Source organism: Prionailurus viverrinus, chromosome B3, assembly GCF_022837055.1.
Source record: "Prionailurus viverrinus isolate Anna chromosome B3, UM_Priviv_1.0, whole genome shotgun sequence".
Classification (NCBI taxonomy): Eukaryota; Metazoa; Chordata; class Mammalia; order Carnivora; family Felidae; genus Prionailurus; species Prionailurus viverrinus.
Window position 1 is genome coordinate 69202331 of NC_062566.1, and position 18364 is coordinate 69220694.

At 42.5% G+C, this 18364-nt stretch overlaps 1 protein-coding gene across 9 annotated transcripts in view; it reads right to left on the reverse strand.

Moving 5' to 3' along the window:
- ACIN1 (apoptotic chromatin condensation inducer 1) overlaps nt 1-18364 on the reverse strand; it is a 34194-nt gene that overhangs the window by 8642 nt on the left and 7188 nt on the right. For 6 of the 9 annotated variants that reach the window (XM_047861823.1, XM_047861822.1, XM_047861821.1 and 3 more), the window contains 5 exons: nt 12770-12858; nt 10029-11288; nt 9316-9531; nt 8700-8815; nt 940-1081 (listed from right to left, as the gene is read on the reverse strand). In XM_047861823.1, coding sequence (XP_047717779.1) covers nt 940-1081; nt 8700-8815; nt 9316-9531; nt 10029-11288; nt 12770-12858 — 1823 coding nt within the window. The other 3 variants (XM_047861825.1, XM_047861828.1, XM_047861829.1) reach the window with 3 other exon arrangements.

An 18364-nucleotide genomic window follows, 5' to 3' on the forward strand; every position in this document is an offset into this window, starting at 1 on the left:
CTGGATAGCAGACTCGGCTCTGATTGGGCAGCTCAGTAGCAGCGGGTGGGTCCAGAGGAAGAGGCGGCATCAGCGATTGGCCAGTTGGGCAGGGTTTTATTTTACGGGCGGATTACCGTACATGAGGTACTTGGACAAAGTTTTACGGGGAAGAAGGACCTTGTAATAAATAATATTCTGCACATCAAATCACTTTCACCGGCCCCCACCCCCGCAACACACACCAAAGAAAGGCTACACACACGACAGTCCCTCCCATCCTGTTAACCCACTCCCAAACCCAGCTAACTCCTTCTCTATTACTTTAAGAGCCAAGAAGACTTCGCTGGCTCTGATGGGGGGAACCCCCTGAATTGGGTGCAGGACACAAGATAATATATATGCCAAAAAAAGGAAGTAGAGGGGTCAGAGAAATGGAGAAGGGGCCTCCAGGCTCACCCAAGTGCTGGCTTAAGTAGCTAGATCTCTGCAATATGACCACTAGAGGGCAGAGGAGGAACAAAAATTCCTCAGCATGGCTGGTGAGCTGAGAACCACCACAGCCCACTAGATGGCGTTGAACTCCCACAGGCTTTTAAAAAGGAGGGAAAGCTAACAGTTACTACAGGGAGAAGCTTGAGAGGGTAGCAGGGAAAGCTGGGCCTGGGTCTTAGATAAAGGGCCATTAATTGACGTTTCCTTTCGTTACAAACTTCCAACAGTCTGCACTACACTACTTCCCCAACAGGGAAAGGGGAACCAATGAGCCCTGTCCCCATCACAAGGGGTCTCCCTTGCTAAACCAGCGAATTCTCCCTTGGCCCTTATCCTGATCCAAGTCTGTCTAGTCCCTTCTTTTTAAAGCTATCCCACTGTGTAAGAGGGATCATCAAAGTGGTCTACTCTCTCCCCTAGGCCCGTTCCTGCCCGCCCACCCCAACAGGTGGCTTGGAAATTTACCTCTTTCTTCTCCTCATCTTCGGCACTGCCCTCTGGGCGGTCATCATTGCTGACTTGGTCTGCAATAGGCACGGGGGGTTCTGGAACCTCATTTTCAGGTCTGTTTTCACTTGTGTCCATGGTCACTTCCTCCTTCTCCTCACTGACAGTATGGGGAGAGGTACGGAGGGAAGGGCAGGAAAGAACCAAGGGGAAGAGAGAGCAAGACGTTAGGTTTTGGGTCAGGAAACCCCCATGCCTCATCACTTGGGTGGGGTTGGGAGGGCTGCTTTTCAGATCAGACTAGAGACCATGCCCCCACAGGAAAAGTGAGAAACTGTTTTCTTTGGGAAAAGAGCACAGATTGTAGCATCCACATCCACTCACTGCTGAGATAGGATAAAGGTGTGATGAGTGAGGTCAGGACTCCCAAATGTTTTTAGGTAATTCACCAGAGTACTCTTATATGGAAAGGAGTAACATCCCTCTCTGAAACAGTCCCTCAAAAGTCATTGTGATTTGCCCACAATCCTGTGGCCTCCCTATCCCCTGGCCACAGGCATCTTTAACAAAATTGCATGAGAAATTAAAGGAAGCTTGACTGCTTAAAAACACGAGAAAGAACGTCCGTGGCTGTGGCAAATGATTCCAACCTTGTGTTTTTTATAATCAACTGCTTAATAAAACCTACTGACCCACAGGATCTGGAAACATCAGGAATGGAGAAATTGTGGGGGAGGGGGCTGCAGGGAAAGCAGGGCTGATGAAGGTTCAAGCTTCAACAAGGACCCTCTGTCATCCAAAAAGAAAAAGCTACAATTGCTGGAGTTTGAAAGCTCAGAGAAGAATCAGGCCACTTTTACCTGCTCAGAGGTGTAGGAATTGTTCTTATATTCGGCTTTCGCCCAGTTTCTCCCACTCCCTCATTCCAACTTCCAAGAGATAAAGAGAGCAGGCCTCCTAGTCAAGACACACCCTCCCCCCACACCATGTATCGCCCCCCCAATATTGAATCCCCCTACGCCCACTCTGAATCACACAAGTTAGCTCCCATTTCAGGCAATGAATCCCAGAGATTCACTTCAGATAAACTATCTTTCCATCCCCTTTTTCTGTTTTCATCCCTAACTTCTATCTCTAACCTCACCCCCACTACCACCAAACACTGGGGTTCCCAGTGTTTGGGTTCCCCCAAATTAAGATGAGCAGGAGCCTAAGACTCAGGAGAGGGCAAACCAAGCCCCCCACCGATAACCACCACCAGAAAATTCAGCATTCCCAACGGGCTGACTGACACTCAGAGGTCAGAACAGCCTCCCCAGAGCAGGCAGGGAGGGATGCATGGGAAGGGGGAGGGGAAAATCGGAACTGTGCCCCCAGCTAACCGGCCCCCACAGAAACACACGATTCAACTGCCTAAATCTAAAGAAGACTTATCCCAAAAATACCTATTTCCCACACGGAGAGGGCAAGTTGGGCCAATTAGAAATCAGGCAGGAAGGACAAAGAGGGAAAGCAGAGTGATTGAAAACAAACCAAAACGAAAGACGGAATGAAAGCCATGGGGAAGAGAAGGAAGATGAGGTGGGCTAAAGTGGTGGGGTAAAGGGATACATGGAAATGTGAGGCTCTCACCCTTCTTTGCTTTCTGATAACATGATTTTTTTTTCTCCCCCTGGAAGTGCTGTTTATCCCTTTCTGGAATGGAAGAAATAACAAAAACCAAAGAAAAAAAATCCTAAAAAATTATAAAAAAAAAAAACAAAACCAAAAAACCACAACACCTTCCTTGTCCCAAGAGCCCACCACCTCCTCCCCAGCCACCCGATCCAGAGAGAGAAAATCGAGATGCAGCAACTGGGGATCCAAAAAATGGTAAATGGAAGGGGAGGTGGTGGTGGTGGTGGTGGTGAGGGGAGGCTAAAATAGATCTGGCTTTTAAGAGATAAGCGTTAAGTCCTCACGGCAAACCCCGAGTTCGGCTGGATTGGTCTCTCTGGAGAAGGAGGAGGAAGAGGGCCAGGCTGCTGGTAGTGGCTGGCTCTATTGTATTGGCGGAGCGGCGGCGATCAGCCGGAGACATGCAGGGGAGCCATCTTGCCACTTACCCAGCAGCCCGTGTGTGCGGATGGGGGAGGGCCCTGCTGCAGCAGGGGAGGGGAAAGAAAAAAGGGAGGGCGCTGAGTGAGCAAGGTTCTTATCCTCTGGCAGGCCACAGGGAGCTCACTGCTGGCTCAATAGGCCTGGCCTTTTTCCTTCTTTTCTCAGGTTACAACAGCTACCCAGGCCTATCCCCACAGGGAGAGGGTGCGCTCTCCTTGTCTTCCCAGGGGGAGGAGGAGGGGGCTGGGTGGAGAGGGCATACAAAGTTACAGTGGCTTGCTTGGAAGATTCCAGAGAATAGATGGAAGGGAAACAGCAGAGCTGGGAGTGAAAAATGATTAAAGGAAGACAACAAAGCCAAAGTTGAAAGAGAAGCAGAATGGAGGGTCCTGAGCAATTTTTTATGTGTCTACCTCCCCCCCCATCCTAGAAGCCAGTCAGCTGTTCATGGCAGGGAGGTGGGATGAGAACTGGCACTATCCAATCACTATAGCAGCTAGCTAGCTGCTCACCCCAAGCAATGACCACGTGTTATTACTCCAACCTGTCCTTTCTCTAGGGATGGTGGGAGGAGTGGATAGCAGAGATAGTTCCTTTTTGAGTTACCAGTAGAGAGGGGGAGAGGTGTCTCTAAAGAGATGACAGACAACTTTGTTTCAAAGAGTCTTTAATAAGGTCACCCTTCCCCGGGGTCCACTGGAGCCAGAAAGGAAAAGGATAAACAGGGCAAGGGGGACCTTGGGTAGCTGTAGCACGAAGGCCACATTTTGGAGCAAGGACTCCAAGGTGAAGGCTTGAAGTAGATGAGAAACTGAAGACAGCAGTTACCTGGGGCAGGGGTGGGGGGATATCTGTTGGGCCGAAAGCGTTTAGGAACTAAACAGAAACTATTAATCATGGGCATCTTCACCAGACTACATGTGAAATAGGAAGCTGACTCTAACCATTCAAACAAAGCACTCAGGAGATGTTAAAAAACACTGCTTTGTTGAATGCAAAGGTGCTCCTTTTGTGTCCTAGTGGCAGCAGAGGTTTAACACTAAGACAAGCTCCTGGGTACTTAACCAAAAGCTTGGTATTATCTCATCTGTAATACCAGAGCTTTTAGCTAGGAATAAAACTTACTCCCCAGTGCTTAAAATCTCATACATGCCAACCACATGCTAAAGTGGTCATGTTTACACATTACACATTTCCTTTCACTTAGTGGTCCTTGTCTGCCCAGTAAGACTGAGAGCTCTGCAGTCAAACTGGCTAGGGCCTAGTCATGGCCTGCCCCAGCTCCCATACAAGTTCTGTGATTTTGGGCAAATCTCTGATTCTGTGTATCTCTTTCTTAATCTGTAAAGTGGGGATAACAATAATACCTATCTCATGGAAGTGTGATGAGTTCGCCCTTAAGAGTCTGGCTTGGATGACTTTTGACTCCCAAGTCAAGGTAAAGATATACATAAACACATGTACATTTAATAGGTCATTATCTCATTTGATGCCACCTATGGAACTTTTTCTGAGTTTTCTCAAAGAGTAGACTGCTTTTTCTCTGACGTGAAGGTATTCGGTAGTTGGTCTGACAGGTTTTCAGCAAAGACCTCATCACTCTGTATAATAACCGCTGGTTGACTTGCCCCTCACCTCCACCTTGCAGGGTTCCTCAAGGTCGGGGGCTACATCCCTAGCCCAGGGCCTAACACAAAGAAATGCTCCATAAATATTTAAGACTGTCACTGGGGGTACCAGGAGGACATTTTAATAATTGCTTGCTGAGTGGCACCTGGGTGGCTCAGTCAGTTAAGCATCTAACTCCTGATTTCGGCTCAGGTCATGTTATCACGGTTCAGAGTTCAAGCCCCATGTTGGGCTCTGCGCTAGCAGCAAAGACAACTGCTTGGGATTCTTTCTCTCTCTGCCCCTCCCCCGCCCCCCCCCCCCAAATAAGAAAATAAACATTAAAAAAAAAAAATCATTGCTTGCTGAACTAAAAGTTTTCTTCCTCTTTTTTTTTTTTAAAGCTCTATGCCCAATGTGGGGCTCAAATTCTTGACTCCAGATCAAGAGTCACACCCTCTACTGACTGAGCCAGACAAGCACCCCTAAGTTTTCTTCTTAAAAATTATTGTAGATGGAATTCCTACAGAAAACGTTACCTCACGAAGAATGTTAGCTTCCAACATCCTCAGATAAATGTTCCCTGTCCATCAAATGTCCTAAAATAGTTTGGGCTGCCAATATGCCTCTCCAGAAGTGGCTTCCTTGGAGGAAGAATATTTCTTTCTTGGAAATTCTATCTCGTTTTTTCAAGAATAAGAATTTTACCATGTTATCCTTGGCTTTCTTAAGACACAGTGAGTTTGTGCCATCTATTTCCCCACAAAAAATTCTGTGGAATCCAAGATTCCCAAGACTTTATTTTCATAAAAAAAGATGAATCCTTCGAATTGCCCCCCAAAGGGGCTCAATCTACTTGCAGGCCCAGTCCCAAAACCTTGTTAGCTACTTGTCAGAGCCCCATGCAGCTTTTCTTTGTAGCCCCTTTTAGACAAAAAGCATCCAGGCATCTCCCTTCCCACATCAAGTTCTTGCACAAATATTTCTGAGATCTTTGAAAAATCTGTGAAACTGCATGGGGGCTGGGGGTCAGAGATATCTATCTATAATTAAAGAGCACACAAAGCATTTGTAGGCCAGAAGAAAAGAACCGAACTACTTGGAAACTAGTAACATATTATATAGTTCATATCAAGATTCAGAGAAACTGATGGGAAAGGAAATTTCTACAGGCATACATGTCTCAATTTTAGTTACTGTAGAACATTCATGAGCTGAAGACCTGATATGAAACTTACTAAGAAATAACGGGATGTGACTACTCCCAGGCAGTGAAACTTAAATACATAATCCTGTAGGAGCATACTAGTTCCAAGATAACCAAGAACAGAATGATTTGGGGAGTTATGTCTTTAGATCCTCATTTCTCAGTGAGCGAACGCTATTGAGAATAATACATTTTACTTTTTAAAATTATGCATCATTTGCATACTGGCACTGTAGGTCCCCTGGAGAGTAACCATTACGCTGTCATACTGGCTTAAAGGACCATTTCCTTCCTTCATACTCAGGCAAGCCAAAAGTCCAAAACTGCTATTGCCTGCAAGGGTTGTGTCCTCAGGAAGGTTGTATTCAGAAAAATTCAAGTTTGAATTAACTACTGCTGGATGATACAGCTGCCCACACGAAAGTTCTTATTTCCCCTCTATTTTTTTAATGTAAAAGAGAGTAGCATTATTTTCTGCTGTCTGAGGACATTTTTGTTATATCCATAGCAGGCAAAGATTGGATTTTGGAACATAGCCCAACCGAAATAGGACTGAGGGCTCACAAATTACTATTCCAAGCAATGACAAGATACCTTACCTCATAAATTTAGAATTCCTCAGGACACAATCAGAATGGATTTAACAAAGCACGGAAAAAGTTAGGCAATTTCTTCCAGGTGCTGAGAGGTCCATGAAGTCTTTTTTTTTTAACACTTTACTGAATCAACAGGCCCTAGCTCTCTTGTTGAGACACACTGGAAAACCAAGGTTAAGCCACAAATAGTCTTTTCCATTTAGCACTGCTGATCCCACTTTTAAAATTGGCCAGGGGCCCCAGTGGTCAGCAGGCTGAACACTAGGACTCTAGAGGGGTGAAGGACTAGGAGGAGTGTTGTGATTCGGTTGAGCCTCCAGAAATGTAGGCAAACTTTTCTCAAAGATTCATTTATCAAATCCAATGCCAGAATAGCCTACAGGTTTTGGCCGTTGGGCATGTCTTTTTATTAGGCTGCTGAACAGACCATCTGGAAGACAGGCAGAGGGAAAGTAAGTAAAGGGGATGTGTGTGAGTTACTCCTGAGGCCAGATTGCATTTCTAATCTATAGGCTGCTCCACTGAAGCTTGCCTAGGCAACAATGGACAATCTCAGTATTTGCCCAAGGTGCCACTTGCCTATCACCTTGTTGGAATCAATGTAACTAGATTGCTTGCCTCAGTTGTAAAATGAAAGATCAAAGCCACCTTTATGTGGGGAGAAAAACTCATATGACTCCAAGCTTCACTTGTCCCAGGCTTACATGCAAAAGTACAGAAATAAAGATGTTTCAAAATGGCATCAAGTGCCGTTTTGTAGCCAGGATCTCACAGACCAACTGAATATTAGGGCAAACAAAACCTTTTCAGAAAATTACTTGCCTCTCAAGGTGCATAGGAGGCAGTTCCTCAGGCTCAATTAGTAGCAAGTTGTCAACACCTACTTTGAAACTGCCATTACACAAAGGACATGCTGTACCCCCCCATGGGATGGGGTAGAGGAGGGCAGGTATTATCTCTGCTTGATGGATATGGAAGGGAAGCTGTCACCCCATTTCCTCATCGATGGTGTAGCTGGGGAATCCTGAACACCTTCCAGAATCCGCTGGGTTTTCACTTTATGGTCCTAGAAGAAAAACCCCTCTCCAAAGGATAATGTACCCATCCCCAAAGGGAAAAACAAAAACTTTTCAAAGTCGAGTGAACTTTTGACATTCAAACCAAAAAATGGCCACAAGATGGCAGCAGAGGCAAGACCATTAGACTGAACAGCAGCAAGGGTATATCCCAAGGCAAAAACTATACAGATAGAGTACGAAACTAGTATTAAAGTCATAAGGAAATGAGGTAATCAATCGCCTGCCCACCACCCTCCAAAATCTGAGGCAAGATAGTCCGAAACTCTCATAAGAGAGTAAATTATTAGACTTTTACATAAAAGGGAAAATCATACTGATAGTATTAGTGTTAAAACGACATAAAACCAACATGGAACAACTTTAGGTTAACTGTCTACACAGGATGTTCACTAAAGCAGTACAGGATTCTTGATGTCCAAAAGCTAAGCAATCTTATTTCCACAATGCTTTGCTCTTCATTTCCCATGGGACTCTGAAGCCAGGAATTTGGGTTCAAATGCTTCTTAATTTATAGTACCTAGCTCAGAATACTGAATGATATACCTGTTCTTACCTGTATTTTTCTAAAAATAAATACAAGGAATAAAAAGTTCAAATTATATAAATGGTAAAAATCAATCCAAGGGTCTTATGGGGCCCCCAAATAAACTTCTGACTTCCTTCATGTACACTTCATATTTTGCGGTATCGTATCCAGTAAAAACTACGATGGATTATGCTTAATAAAAAGACAGCTAACAACCAGGGAAAACAGCGAAAACTCAAAAGCAACCCCCCTGTGCCTTTCTCAGTAGACTTTTGATATCCTTTATTAAACTGTGTTCCCAGGTTCAGATGTAGCTGGTAAATGTGAATTAAAGATTGAGTTAAGCTGACCTGAGTCAACTCCCTGTCTTGAGTTTGGAAACCAAAGTCCCTACCGCCTGTTCCTTAAAGGACCTAACTATTTTGGTCAGAGGATCCCAGAAATGGGTTTCCTTATGCTCTAACCACCACTTTTCAGACTACCTTAAGAATTCTGGTGGCAGCTCTTAATGTAACAACTGAAACCTAGACTTTGTCCAGATAAAGCTCTGCCTTCTGTTTTAAAAGGAAACTAGGAATGCGTAGTCGAAGAACCCCAGGGAGCGAAGAACTACCCCTCACTCCCAGTTCCTTGTTATACCCCAGACAAGATCGATTACTTACACAGTGTGATGAATCCTTTCTGATTCTGGTAGGTGAGAAGTCTGGGTCTCTGAGGTTTGGGGCTGTGTGGCAGCTGGTGGCTCTGCCTCTTCAGCTTCACACTTCTTTGGGCTCCCCTGTCAGGACAAACATAGCAAAACAACATAGCAACGTACTTAAATCTGCTTGGTTCCTTTTCTTTAACCTGGAGCTGGTAAAAGGCAGAGCAGGACTTACACAGTAGCAGCTCCACACTTAGCCCTATATATCTTCATTATTTTAGTTTAGAAAGTGGAATGGAATGCCACTTCAAGAATTTCTATGCCAGCAATCATTTTATTAGAATTTTTTTGAGAGAACTGAGAAAAGGCTTCCTTTGGGGCAGAAAAAAAGGAGACATTCTACAGAAGTGACTCTGGGAGCCCTAGAGATGAGAACCTTGCTGCTTAGCCTCACATAGAGCTTTCATGAACCAGGGAGCCGGAACGGAGTTCAGTGGAATCTTCCATGTATCCCCAAATATCAACGTTTCTATCGAACCTTATCCAGACCGACCTTTCAGTTTTACAGCTAACACAAAAGGGAAAATCATGCCTAATCCTCCATCTCCCACTAGGGAGGGGGCATAACAGCCTACCCGCTCAGGTTGTAACCTCTGGGTCACATGCTTTTCGGCTGGCTCAGGTTGGCTTAAACGCCTCATTCGAATAGAGGATGAGGTGGAAGTCCTCTCCTTTGGCTCAAGGACCTGCAGTTGTGGCACTGGTGGAGTTGCAACCTCCTGACCAGAAGAGGGATCTTTGGTTTCAGTGTAGCTGGTGCTGCTGTCTCTGGAGACTCCAGGGCTCAGAGACTAAAGAAATGAAGCACATAAAGCAAATTATTTTATATGATTATGTATTTAGTACATCACTGAGTTTTCCAATTTCTGCTGACTCAGTTTAATACTTTAGACCCTTCTGTCTCTTATGTTTATTCCTGTTTGAGTTAGTGATCTCTTGGACTTCCTAGAGTATTTGCCAAATTATTAAGTTCCAACTAAGGTGCTGAGATGCTGGGATACTAGAATACACATGTAAAAAGGCATGTCCATGTCCTCAAGTTTACAGTCTAGTGAAGAAGACGGGTAAATGATTCAACTTCAGAATCAAAGGGACTCAAAAAATGAAAAAGAACTCTAGGGATCAATGGGTTGAAAATCAGACTCAGAGATGATAGGAAAGTGACCTGGGGAGTAAAAGTAGTTTTTCCCATTCCTGCCAGGAATTATAATAGGTTCTCCTGGGGTTGAAAAACACTGGAGTACAAGATAAAAAAACATCAATGCACCCAAGATTCTCCCACACTTACTTTTCTGCTGTTGCTTGACGCTGAACGGGAACGGGAACGTGACCTGGACTCTGACGTTGATCTGGAGTCCATCTCAGATCTACCACGAGGGTTGGTGTGAGTACGTGCCCGAGATCCATCTCTCTGCTTGGATCTTGGAGATGAGTGAGATTGAGAGCCTGAGCTGTCAGGAGAGCAGGATCTTGATCTAGAACTGGAGGATGAAGAGGAGGACCGGCTTGAGGATGAGTCAGCTGACTGTTTCAATCTGTGGCTTGGGAGAAGAGTATGAGAAGCCCTTCTGCCTTCCTTCTGTTCCAAAGACAGCTGTTTCAGAGATTCCTCAGTGATCCCTTTGGCCGGTGCTAATTCCTCAATTTTTAGAGGGAGTGGTTGAGCAGATTTTTCTGACTCAGTTTCAAGACCCTTCTGGGTTGAGCATTCAGCTAGTGTGCTTTTCTGAACTAGAGGCAGGACACTCTCCTCTGGCACTTTCTCTGCTAGAGATTCTGCTTTGGTGTCTGCAAGACTGGACAAAGGAGACAGGCCTCCCACCAACTGGACAGTATGCTGAGATATTAATAGCTCCCTGGCCTCAGCATCTGTATTATGAGGAGACAGCTGAATGAGGACAGGGGGAGCTGGGCCTTCCATGGGCTCTATTTCTTCTTCACTCTGGAGTTGTGTATTAGACGGTGGAGAAGATGCTTCCTTGGTAAGTAAAGGTGGGGGAGTTTCCTCCTCACTGGCATTTTGCTCTGGTTGTAGCACAAGAGGGGCCTTCTCCAGATCTTCAGTCAGTCGAGGAGGGGAGGGGGATTTCGATTTTTCCTCGAAGCCTTTTAAAATGTTTACTTCCTTTTCTTCCTCCTCAAGAGAAGAAACTGTTTTCATCTCTTTCTCCTGCTGATGTCTGGCCATATGACTTCTTCTGGCCTCCTCCTGGGACCTTGTAACTCTCCCTCCTCTCTCTAACCCCTCCTGTTCCTGGGATCTTATGGTTTGGGATCTCTCATCTATCACCTCTTCTGGTTTTGCTTTGGGTATCTCTTCCCTCTCTTCTGTTTCCTCAAACTGTTTCAGGACTGGTACATCCCTAGATTTTTGTCCCTCATCATCTTCTTCCTCTTCCTCATCTTCCTCCTCTTCCTCCTCCTCTTCTTCTTCCTCCTCTGTTTTCAAATTTCGATCTGCTCTGACCCGCAGATTTCTGGAAGGTGCCTCTTGGTCCTCTTCCTCCTCAGCAGCCTGGCTGCACTCAGAGAGCTTAGCTGCTCTTGCCTGAAAAAAAAAAAAAAAAAAGATAGTTATTTGTTTATTTATTTAAAGTAGGCTCCATGGCTAACGTGGGGCTCAAACTCACAACGCTGAGATTAAGAGTCACATGCTCTACCCACTAAGCCAACCAGGTGTCCCGGAAAGGAAAGATATACAATAGTTCCAAGTATATTTGCTCACTAACAACAGAGGAGAAAAAGTATCTCACAAGATATACATAGGAAGGAGAAACTCAAAGACACGTGTTTTCAGCAACATAAACAAGTGTCTCAGTAAACAAGCATGACTTATCGAGCTGTTACAGGAATCAAAATAGTGACCAAAAGGAATACAATAATGAAACTGCTACTAGTTTTTAGTTTCAAGCTTTAAAAATAAACTGAACGTCTTTGGACGCCTGGGTGGCTCAGCTGGTTAAGTGTTGGACTTCAGCTTAGGTCATGATCTCACGGTCTGTGAGTTTGAGCCCTGCGTCCGGATGTGTTGACAGCTCAGAGCCTGAAGCCTGCTTCAGGTTCTGTGATTCCCTCTCTCTCTGCCCCTCCCCTGCTCGCACTGTCTCGCTCTCAAAAATAAACAAACATTAAAAATAAATAAATAAAAATAAACTGAACATCTAGAAAGTAGCAGGGCAGGTGGGGGAACTGACGTATCATCACTTAATGTAATTATTCTTATCGTTTTGGTATATTTAATTTTTTCCCCACTATTTCTTTTCCATACTCATAATTATACCACAAATATCCTTTTGTATTCTGCTCACTTAATACTGTATCATATGGCTTTAAAATTTTTTTGTTTGTTTTAAAGATTTTAAGTAATCGCTACACCCAACATGGGGCTTGAACTCACAACCCCAAGATCAAGAGTCATATACTCTACCGACTGAAGACAGCCAGGTGCCCCTGGCTTTAAAGTTTTAATTAAATAACTGTATCTTTTCTAATAATGTATTTTAGAAATACAGACCAGCCTGTTAATTTTCACAATTAAGTTTTAATTTTTATATATTTGCTTAATTTTATATATTTGCTTCTATGCAGATTTGCTTAGAAATCTGAACACCAGAGCAGATCTAAATTAAAAAAACCAGGGTGGCTCAGTTGGTTAAGCGTCCGACTTCAGCTCAGGTCATGATCTCGCGGTCCGTGAGTTCAAGCCCCGCATCAGGCTCTGTGCTGACCGCTTAGAGCCTGGAGCCTGTTTCGGATTCTGTGTCTCCCTCTCTCTCTCTCTGACCCTCCCCCGTTCATGCTCTGTCTCTCTCTGTCTCAAAAATAAATAAATGTTAAAAAAAATTTTTTTTTTAAATTAAATTAAAAAAACCAAAGCAAAAAAAAAAAAAAAAAAAAGAGACGAGAAAGAAGATAACTACAGAAATCTAAAGAGACACCAACTCGGAAAAAGTCTGAGGAAGAGAAGGAGAAGATAGCCAAAGCAATACCCGAAGAGGTGATAGATGTTTTAAGAGGTATTTGAATTACCTGTCTGACCCTGGATGATCGTCTTTCTCCTTTCCTTGGTTTATCATCATCAGATTCACCTTTCTCTTCAGAAATAGAGGAGCTTTTTCCTATCAAACGAAAGAAAATCAAGTCAGACTCATGGCGTAAACACTTGTTCAAGGCTGCTTTCTAAAATTCAATCAATCATAGCATATGAGTGGGGCGCCTGGGGGCTCAGTTGGTTGAGCGTACAACTTCGGCTTAGGTCATGATCTCACAGTTCATGAGTGTCAGGGTCTGTGCTGACAGCTCAGAGCCTGGAGGCTGCTTCACATTCTGTGTCTCTCCCACTTCTCTCTGGCCCTCCCCTGCTCACACTCCGTCTCTCAAAAATAAATAAACATTTAAAAAAAATTTTGTTTTAAATCATAGCATATGAGCTAGCCAATATCTATCTGTATCAATTTCTTTGACTTCTAAGCAGAAGACCATATCAAGTTCTAAGACTCAAGGTCTTATTGATAATTCCTGCTATGCATGTCTGGATATTTTCAGTATCTCAAAGCCGATTCACAGATTACAAATAACTCAAATAAATATATGTAAAATAACTACCAGGGGCTTCAAACTGTTTAGCAGGGATGTACAAATACAAAGTATACTTATTTCTATAAAATGTTTTGTCACCATTTTTCTGGATTGCCTGACAAACCAGTTTGTGAAACAACAATCTCATGAAATAAGTACTTAAATGAATTGTTTTCAGGCCCTAAGTTTCTAGAAATTACTTCAAGCCCTGCACAGGGCTTTAGAAATGGGCTATAAAGAGCTCAAGGTAAGATTTCTTTTTGGAAGGAAAAATAAGTTCAAGAAAACTTGAAAACCACTAGTCTAGGTCATTTCAAAAGAACTCCATGTAAAGCTGGAAAAAATTTCATTCATATTCCACAAAGGAAGGTAATAGTACATAAATCATTTAAACAATCTGAGTCTCAATGTCTTAACTAAGAAAAAGGCAGAGATGGATCGAAAGATTTCTAAGTTCCCTACCAGGATTAAAATATTACACAGAATACAATGCAAATATCGATGAGAACCGCCTTAGAAAGCAGCCTAAACATTATTCCAGATACTTAGCTAGATTGGGCTCAATTTTAATATAGTACAAAACTTAAATGATCCATAAAACCATCTCCTACACTAAAAGTATTTAAATTGGTGCAAATAAAGCAGATGGTGTGAGGTCTAATTCAGTCTTCTTATTTCTATATCCCAACAATTTGGGGCACCTGGCTGACTCAATGGTAGAAAATGTGACTCTTGATCTCAGGGTCATGAGTTCAAACCCCGCATTAGATGTGGAGCTACTTAAAAAAAATAAAATAAATATATACCAAAGAACTAAAATGAACTAGTCTTTGCTTCTGTAATTATAAGAAGAAACAGGGGCACCTGGGTGGTTCCTCTGGTTACACATCCAACCTGCTCAGGTCATGATCTCATAGTTTGTGAGTTCGAGCCCCTAATTGGGCTCTCTGCTGTCAGTACAGAGCCCACTTCTGATCCTGTCACCCTTTCTTTCTGCCCCTTCCCTGCTTGCACTTTCAGGCTCTTTCAAAAATAAACATTAAAAAAAATACACATAAAATGAACTAGAAGACTGCACATATTTTGTAAAACTTTACTCCATCATCACTTGACTAATAACATCTCTGAATATATACCATTTTACATCTGGGTTAGTGAATAAACACCTGCATTATGAGTATGTGGTTAGGATATATAATGACAGGCCAGACTCTCTAGCAAACATTTGAAGGATAATCTGTAGGAAATTAATAAATAATGTGATTATAATAATCAATAAGAATTTAGTAATTAAGTGGCCTGAAATAGGTTAAATTACAATTTGAATAAACCAAAAGAAGATTGTTTTCCATTAATTTCAGACAAAGCTCCTTTACAAAAGTTTAAAAGAAGGAAGTATTTTTGTAGTTTAACAAAAAAAAAAAAAAAAAAAAAAGGCAGAGGCTGGGGGCAGGAGGGCTGAACAGGCAGAGCACAGAGAACTTCTACAACAGTGAAAATACTCTATATGATACTGGAGTGATGGGTACATATTATACATCAATCCAAACCCACAAAATGTGCAACTTAAGAGTGAACTCTAAGGTAAACTATGGATCTTGGGTGATTATGACTTGTCAATGTAGGTTCATCAATTTTAAGAAATGTACCACAATGATGGGGTATGTGGATAACAGGAGAGACTACGCATGGGTGGGAACAGAAGGCATACAGGAAATCTCTATACCATCCTCTTAATTTTGCCCTGAACCTAAAATTGCTCTAAAAAAAAATAATGTCTTGGGGCATCTGGGTAGTTTAATTAAAGCATCCGAATCTTGATCTCAGCTCAGGTCTTGATCTCAGGGTTGTGGGTTCAAACTCCACGTTGGGCTCCAACCCCAAGTTGGGTTCCACGCACAGCATGAAGCCTACTTAAAAAATAAAAAATAATTCAAAAATAATGTCTTAGGAGGCACCTGGCTTGCTCAGTTGGTAAAGCATGCAACTCTTAATCTTAGGGTTTTGAGTTTGAGCCCCTTGTTCAGTGTAGAGATTATTTAAAAATAAAAATCTCAGGGGCACTTGGGTGGTGGCTCTGTCAGTTAAGTGTCTGACTCTTGATTTCAGCTCAGGTCATGATCTCACAGTTCTTGAGATCAAGCCCCATGCTGGACTCTACACTGACAGCAAGAAGCCTGCTTGGGATTCCCTCTCTCCTTCTTTCTCTCTCTGTCCCTCTCCCACTCTCTCACTCTCTCAGAATAAATAAGTACGCTTAAAAAAAACATGCAGGGGCACCTGGGTGGCTCAGTTGGTTAAGTGTCTGACTTTGGCTCAGGTCATGAGCTCCTGCCCATGCTCTGTCTCTCTCAAAGGTGAATAAACACTTAAAAAAAAAAATCATCCAGATGCTCAAAAAAAAAAGAAAAAAAAAACAGTTAACCAGGTCAGAGGTAACGTAAAGATTTGAATTTTGTAGACGTTTTAAGCTTATACACAGACAAAGAAAAGATGGGGAAAATTATACATCAAAATATCAGCTGAGGTTTTTTTAGTGTGTAGGACTATGGATGATTTAAAAACTTGTTTTCTCGGGGCGCCTGGGTGACTCAGTCAGTTAAGCATCCGACTTCGGCTCGGGTCATGATCTCACGGTTCGTGGGTTCAAGCCCTGTGTTGGGCTCAGTGCTGACAGCTCAGAGGCTGGAGCCTGCTTCAGATTCTGTGTCTTCCTCTCTCTCTGCCTCTCCCTTGCTCATGCTCTCTCTCCTTCTCTCTCCCAAAAATAAAATAAAAACATAAAAAAAATTAGAAACTTGTTTTCTCCAGTTTTTCCAAATTTTCTTTAATAAATACATACTTTTGTAATAAAACAACAAATATTATTATAACTTTTTTTTTTAGATGTTTATTTTTGAGAGAGAGAGTCACAGTGCGAGCAGGGGAGGGACAGAAACAGAGGGAGACACAGAATCTGAAGTAGGATCCAGGCTCTGAGCTGTTAGCACAGAGCCCGATGGAGGGCTCGAATTCATGAACCATGAAATCATGACCTGAGCCGAAGCTGGACGCTTAATCGACTGAGCCACCCAGGTGCCCTGACAATAAATATTATTAAAAAGATAAAATCCTATCCTCTGGAAGAAAAAAAATACTCCCCAAATCCTATAAATAGCTAAAATTCATAGGCCTAGCCATCCCAAGTATTCGTTTTTATCACTGCAAGTTCTGAGAAACATTCTCTGTTTTCTTTTCAATTCATAAACAGAAATTATATGCACATATTTAAAGCCATACTAAAATGCTTTGTGGTGAAAAACAGGCTTTCAGTAAACACACATATGCTCTGAATAAACAAATGTGATTTTAAGGGGTGGAAAAAGGCATGTTTTATAAAGCTGGCCAGATTAATGTGTTATACAGGTCAAAGAGTTCTAGAGTTGTGATTTTAAAATTTATGTACAAGCAAAGAGCCTTTTTCTCTACCTATTGAAAGTTGAGTGCTATTTATAACTTGGATCATAATGTTGTCCGGATGCTGTAAAACTACAGTGATAGGATTCTAAATGTTAACCCTCTGGAAGCACTTGATTCATCAAAGAGACGTGGGCCATTCAGAAAGTTTTGGTCATGACTGTTTAGCAAAAAAAGTGACAACTTGGAGGGGACCCTCAGACATAAAATAGGAACTCAATAAGCAATACAAAATATAAAGAAAAAAATAAATAAAGAAATCAGGAATCACTTTCTGGCTCTTAGTAAGGAGCTGATCTGATGCAGACAAGCTTCTGGGAAAGGTGACATCTTCTATGATGGGCACAAGATGTCTTAACGTAAGTGTCTTAAGCCAGATGTTAACAGTATGTGTAGAAACTGAGTACCTTTAGCAAAGGATGGAGCCAATGTATTTTAGGAGTTGAAAAGCAAGTCAGAGTAAATGTAAGATTTCTAAGATTCCAAAGCCAGAAGCCTTCAGGAGAAAGTGTAAGGTGGCTGCTAGACAGTGGAGAAGTGAAGAATGTTTAAGGTCCACATAGGAAAGCAGTTTCTTCATTCTAGAAGATAAATCCATGGGCAGGACTGGCAGGACCCAAGTAAGGTAGTTAGAGATCACGTCAAAGCCTGTGTACAAAGGGTATCCTTGGGTATGAATGAGAAGCAGGAATTAAGAGAAGAGAACTGGCAATGATGCCAAACCTAAATCTGACTGATGGCAGCTGAGTAAGTAACTTAACTAGCGTTCTCTAGAATCTCAGCTTTCAGATTTAAGACAAGAAAAAGGAACGAGGACTGTATGCCCTATAAGCAAAAGGTTAGTTAAGATTTCCTAGAGCTATACCTTTGTTAAAGAACCTGTATTCTGATATCCACTTTTAAATGTTTTTGTATTTTCCTAGATTGGACTCTTTTTGAAATAACTAATGGCAGCAATAAGAATTTCTGTATACCCAATCATGACCTAGAGGTGAGTCCAGACAACTTCTGACTATGGACTCCCCACACCTCAGAAAAATCTGAAGAAAGTGGTAGAAAGAGAAGTCAAGAAGGAAAGCTAGGAAGGATTTTATATACCAATTCTTCCCTATTTGGGAGATTGCTGGAATATAAGCCAAAGATCCTCATCAAATATAATATTGAAAAATTATTCTTTCAGTTAGTCATTCACAAATTGAGTTGATTAACAAAACTACCAGGGGACTTTTAAAAACATGTAGAATCCCAGACTCCCATTCCCTGAGACTCTTGGGGTAAGGCCCAGGAAGCCACATTCTTAAAAAAAGTAATACAAAAAAAAAAAAAAAAAATCAGATCATCAGGCGCCACTACTGATTAGCAAAATATGTCACTAGAAACCTAAAATCAAAATCTTTAAAAAAAAAAAAATTTTTTTTAACGTTTATTTATTTTTGAGACAGAGAGAGACACAGCATGAACGGGGGAGGGGCAGAGAGAGAGGGAGACACAGAATCGGAAGCAAGCTCCAGGCTCTGAGCCATCAGCCCAGAGCCCGACGCGGGGCTCGAACTCACGGACCGCGAGATCGTGACCTGGCTGAAGTCGGAC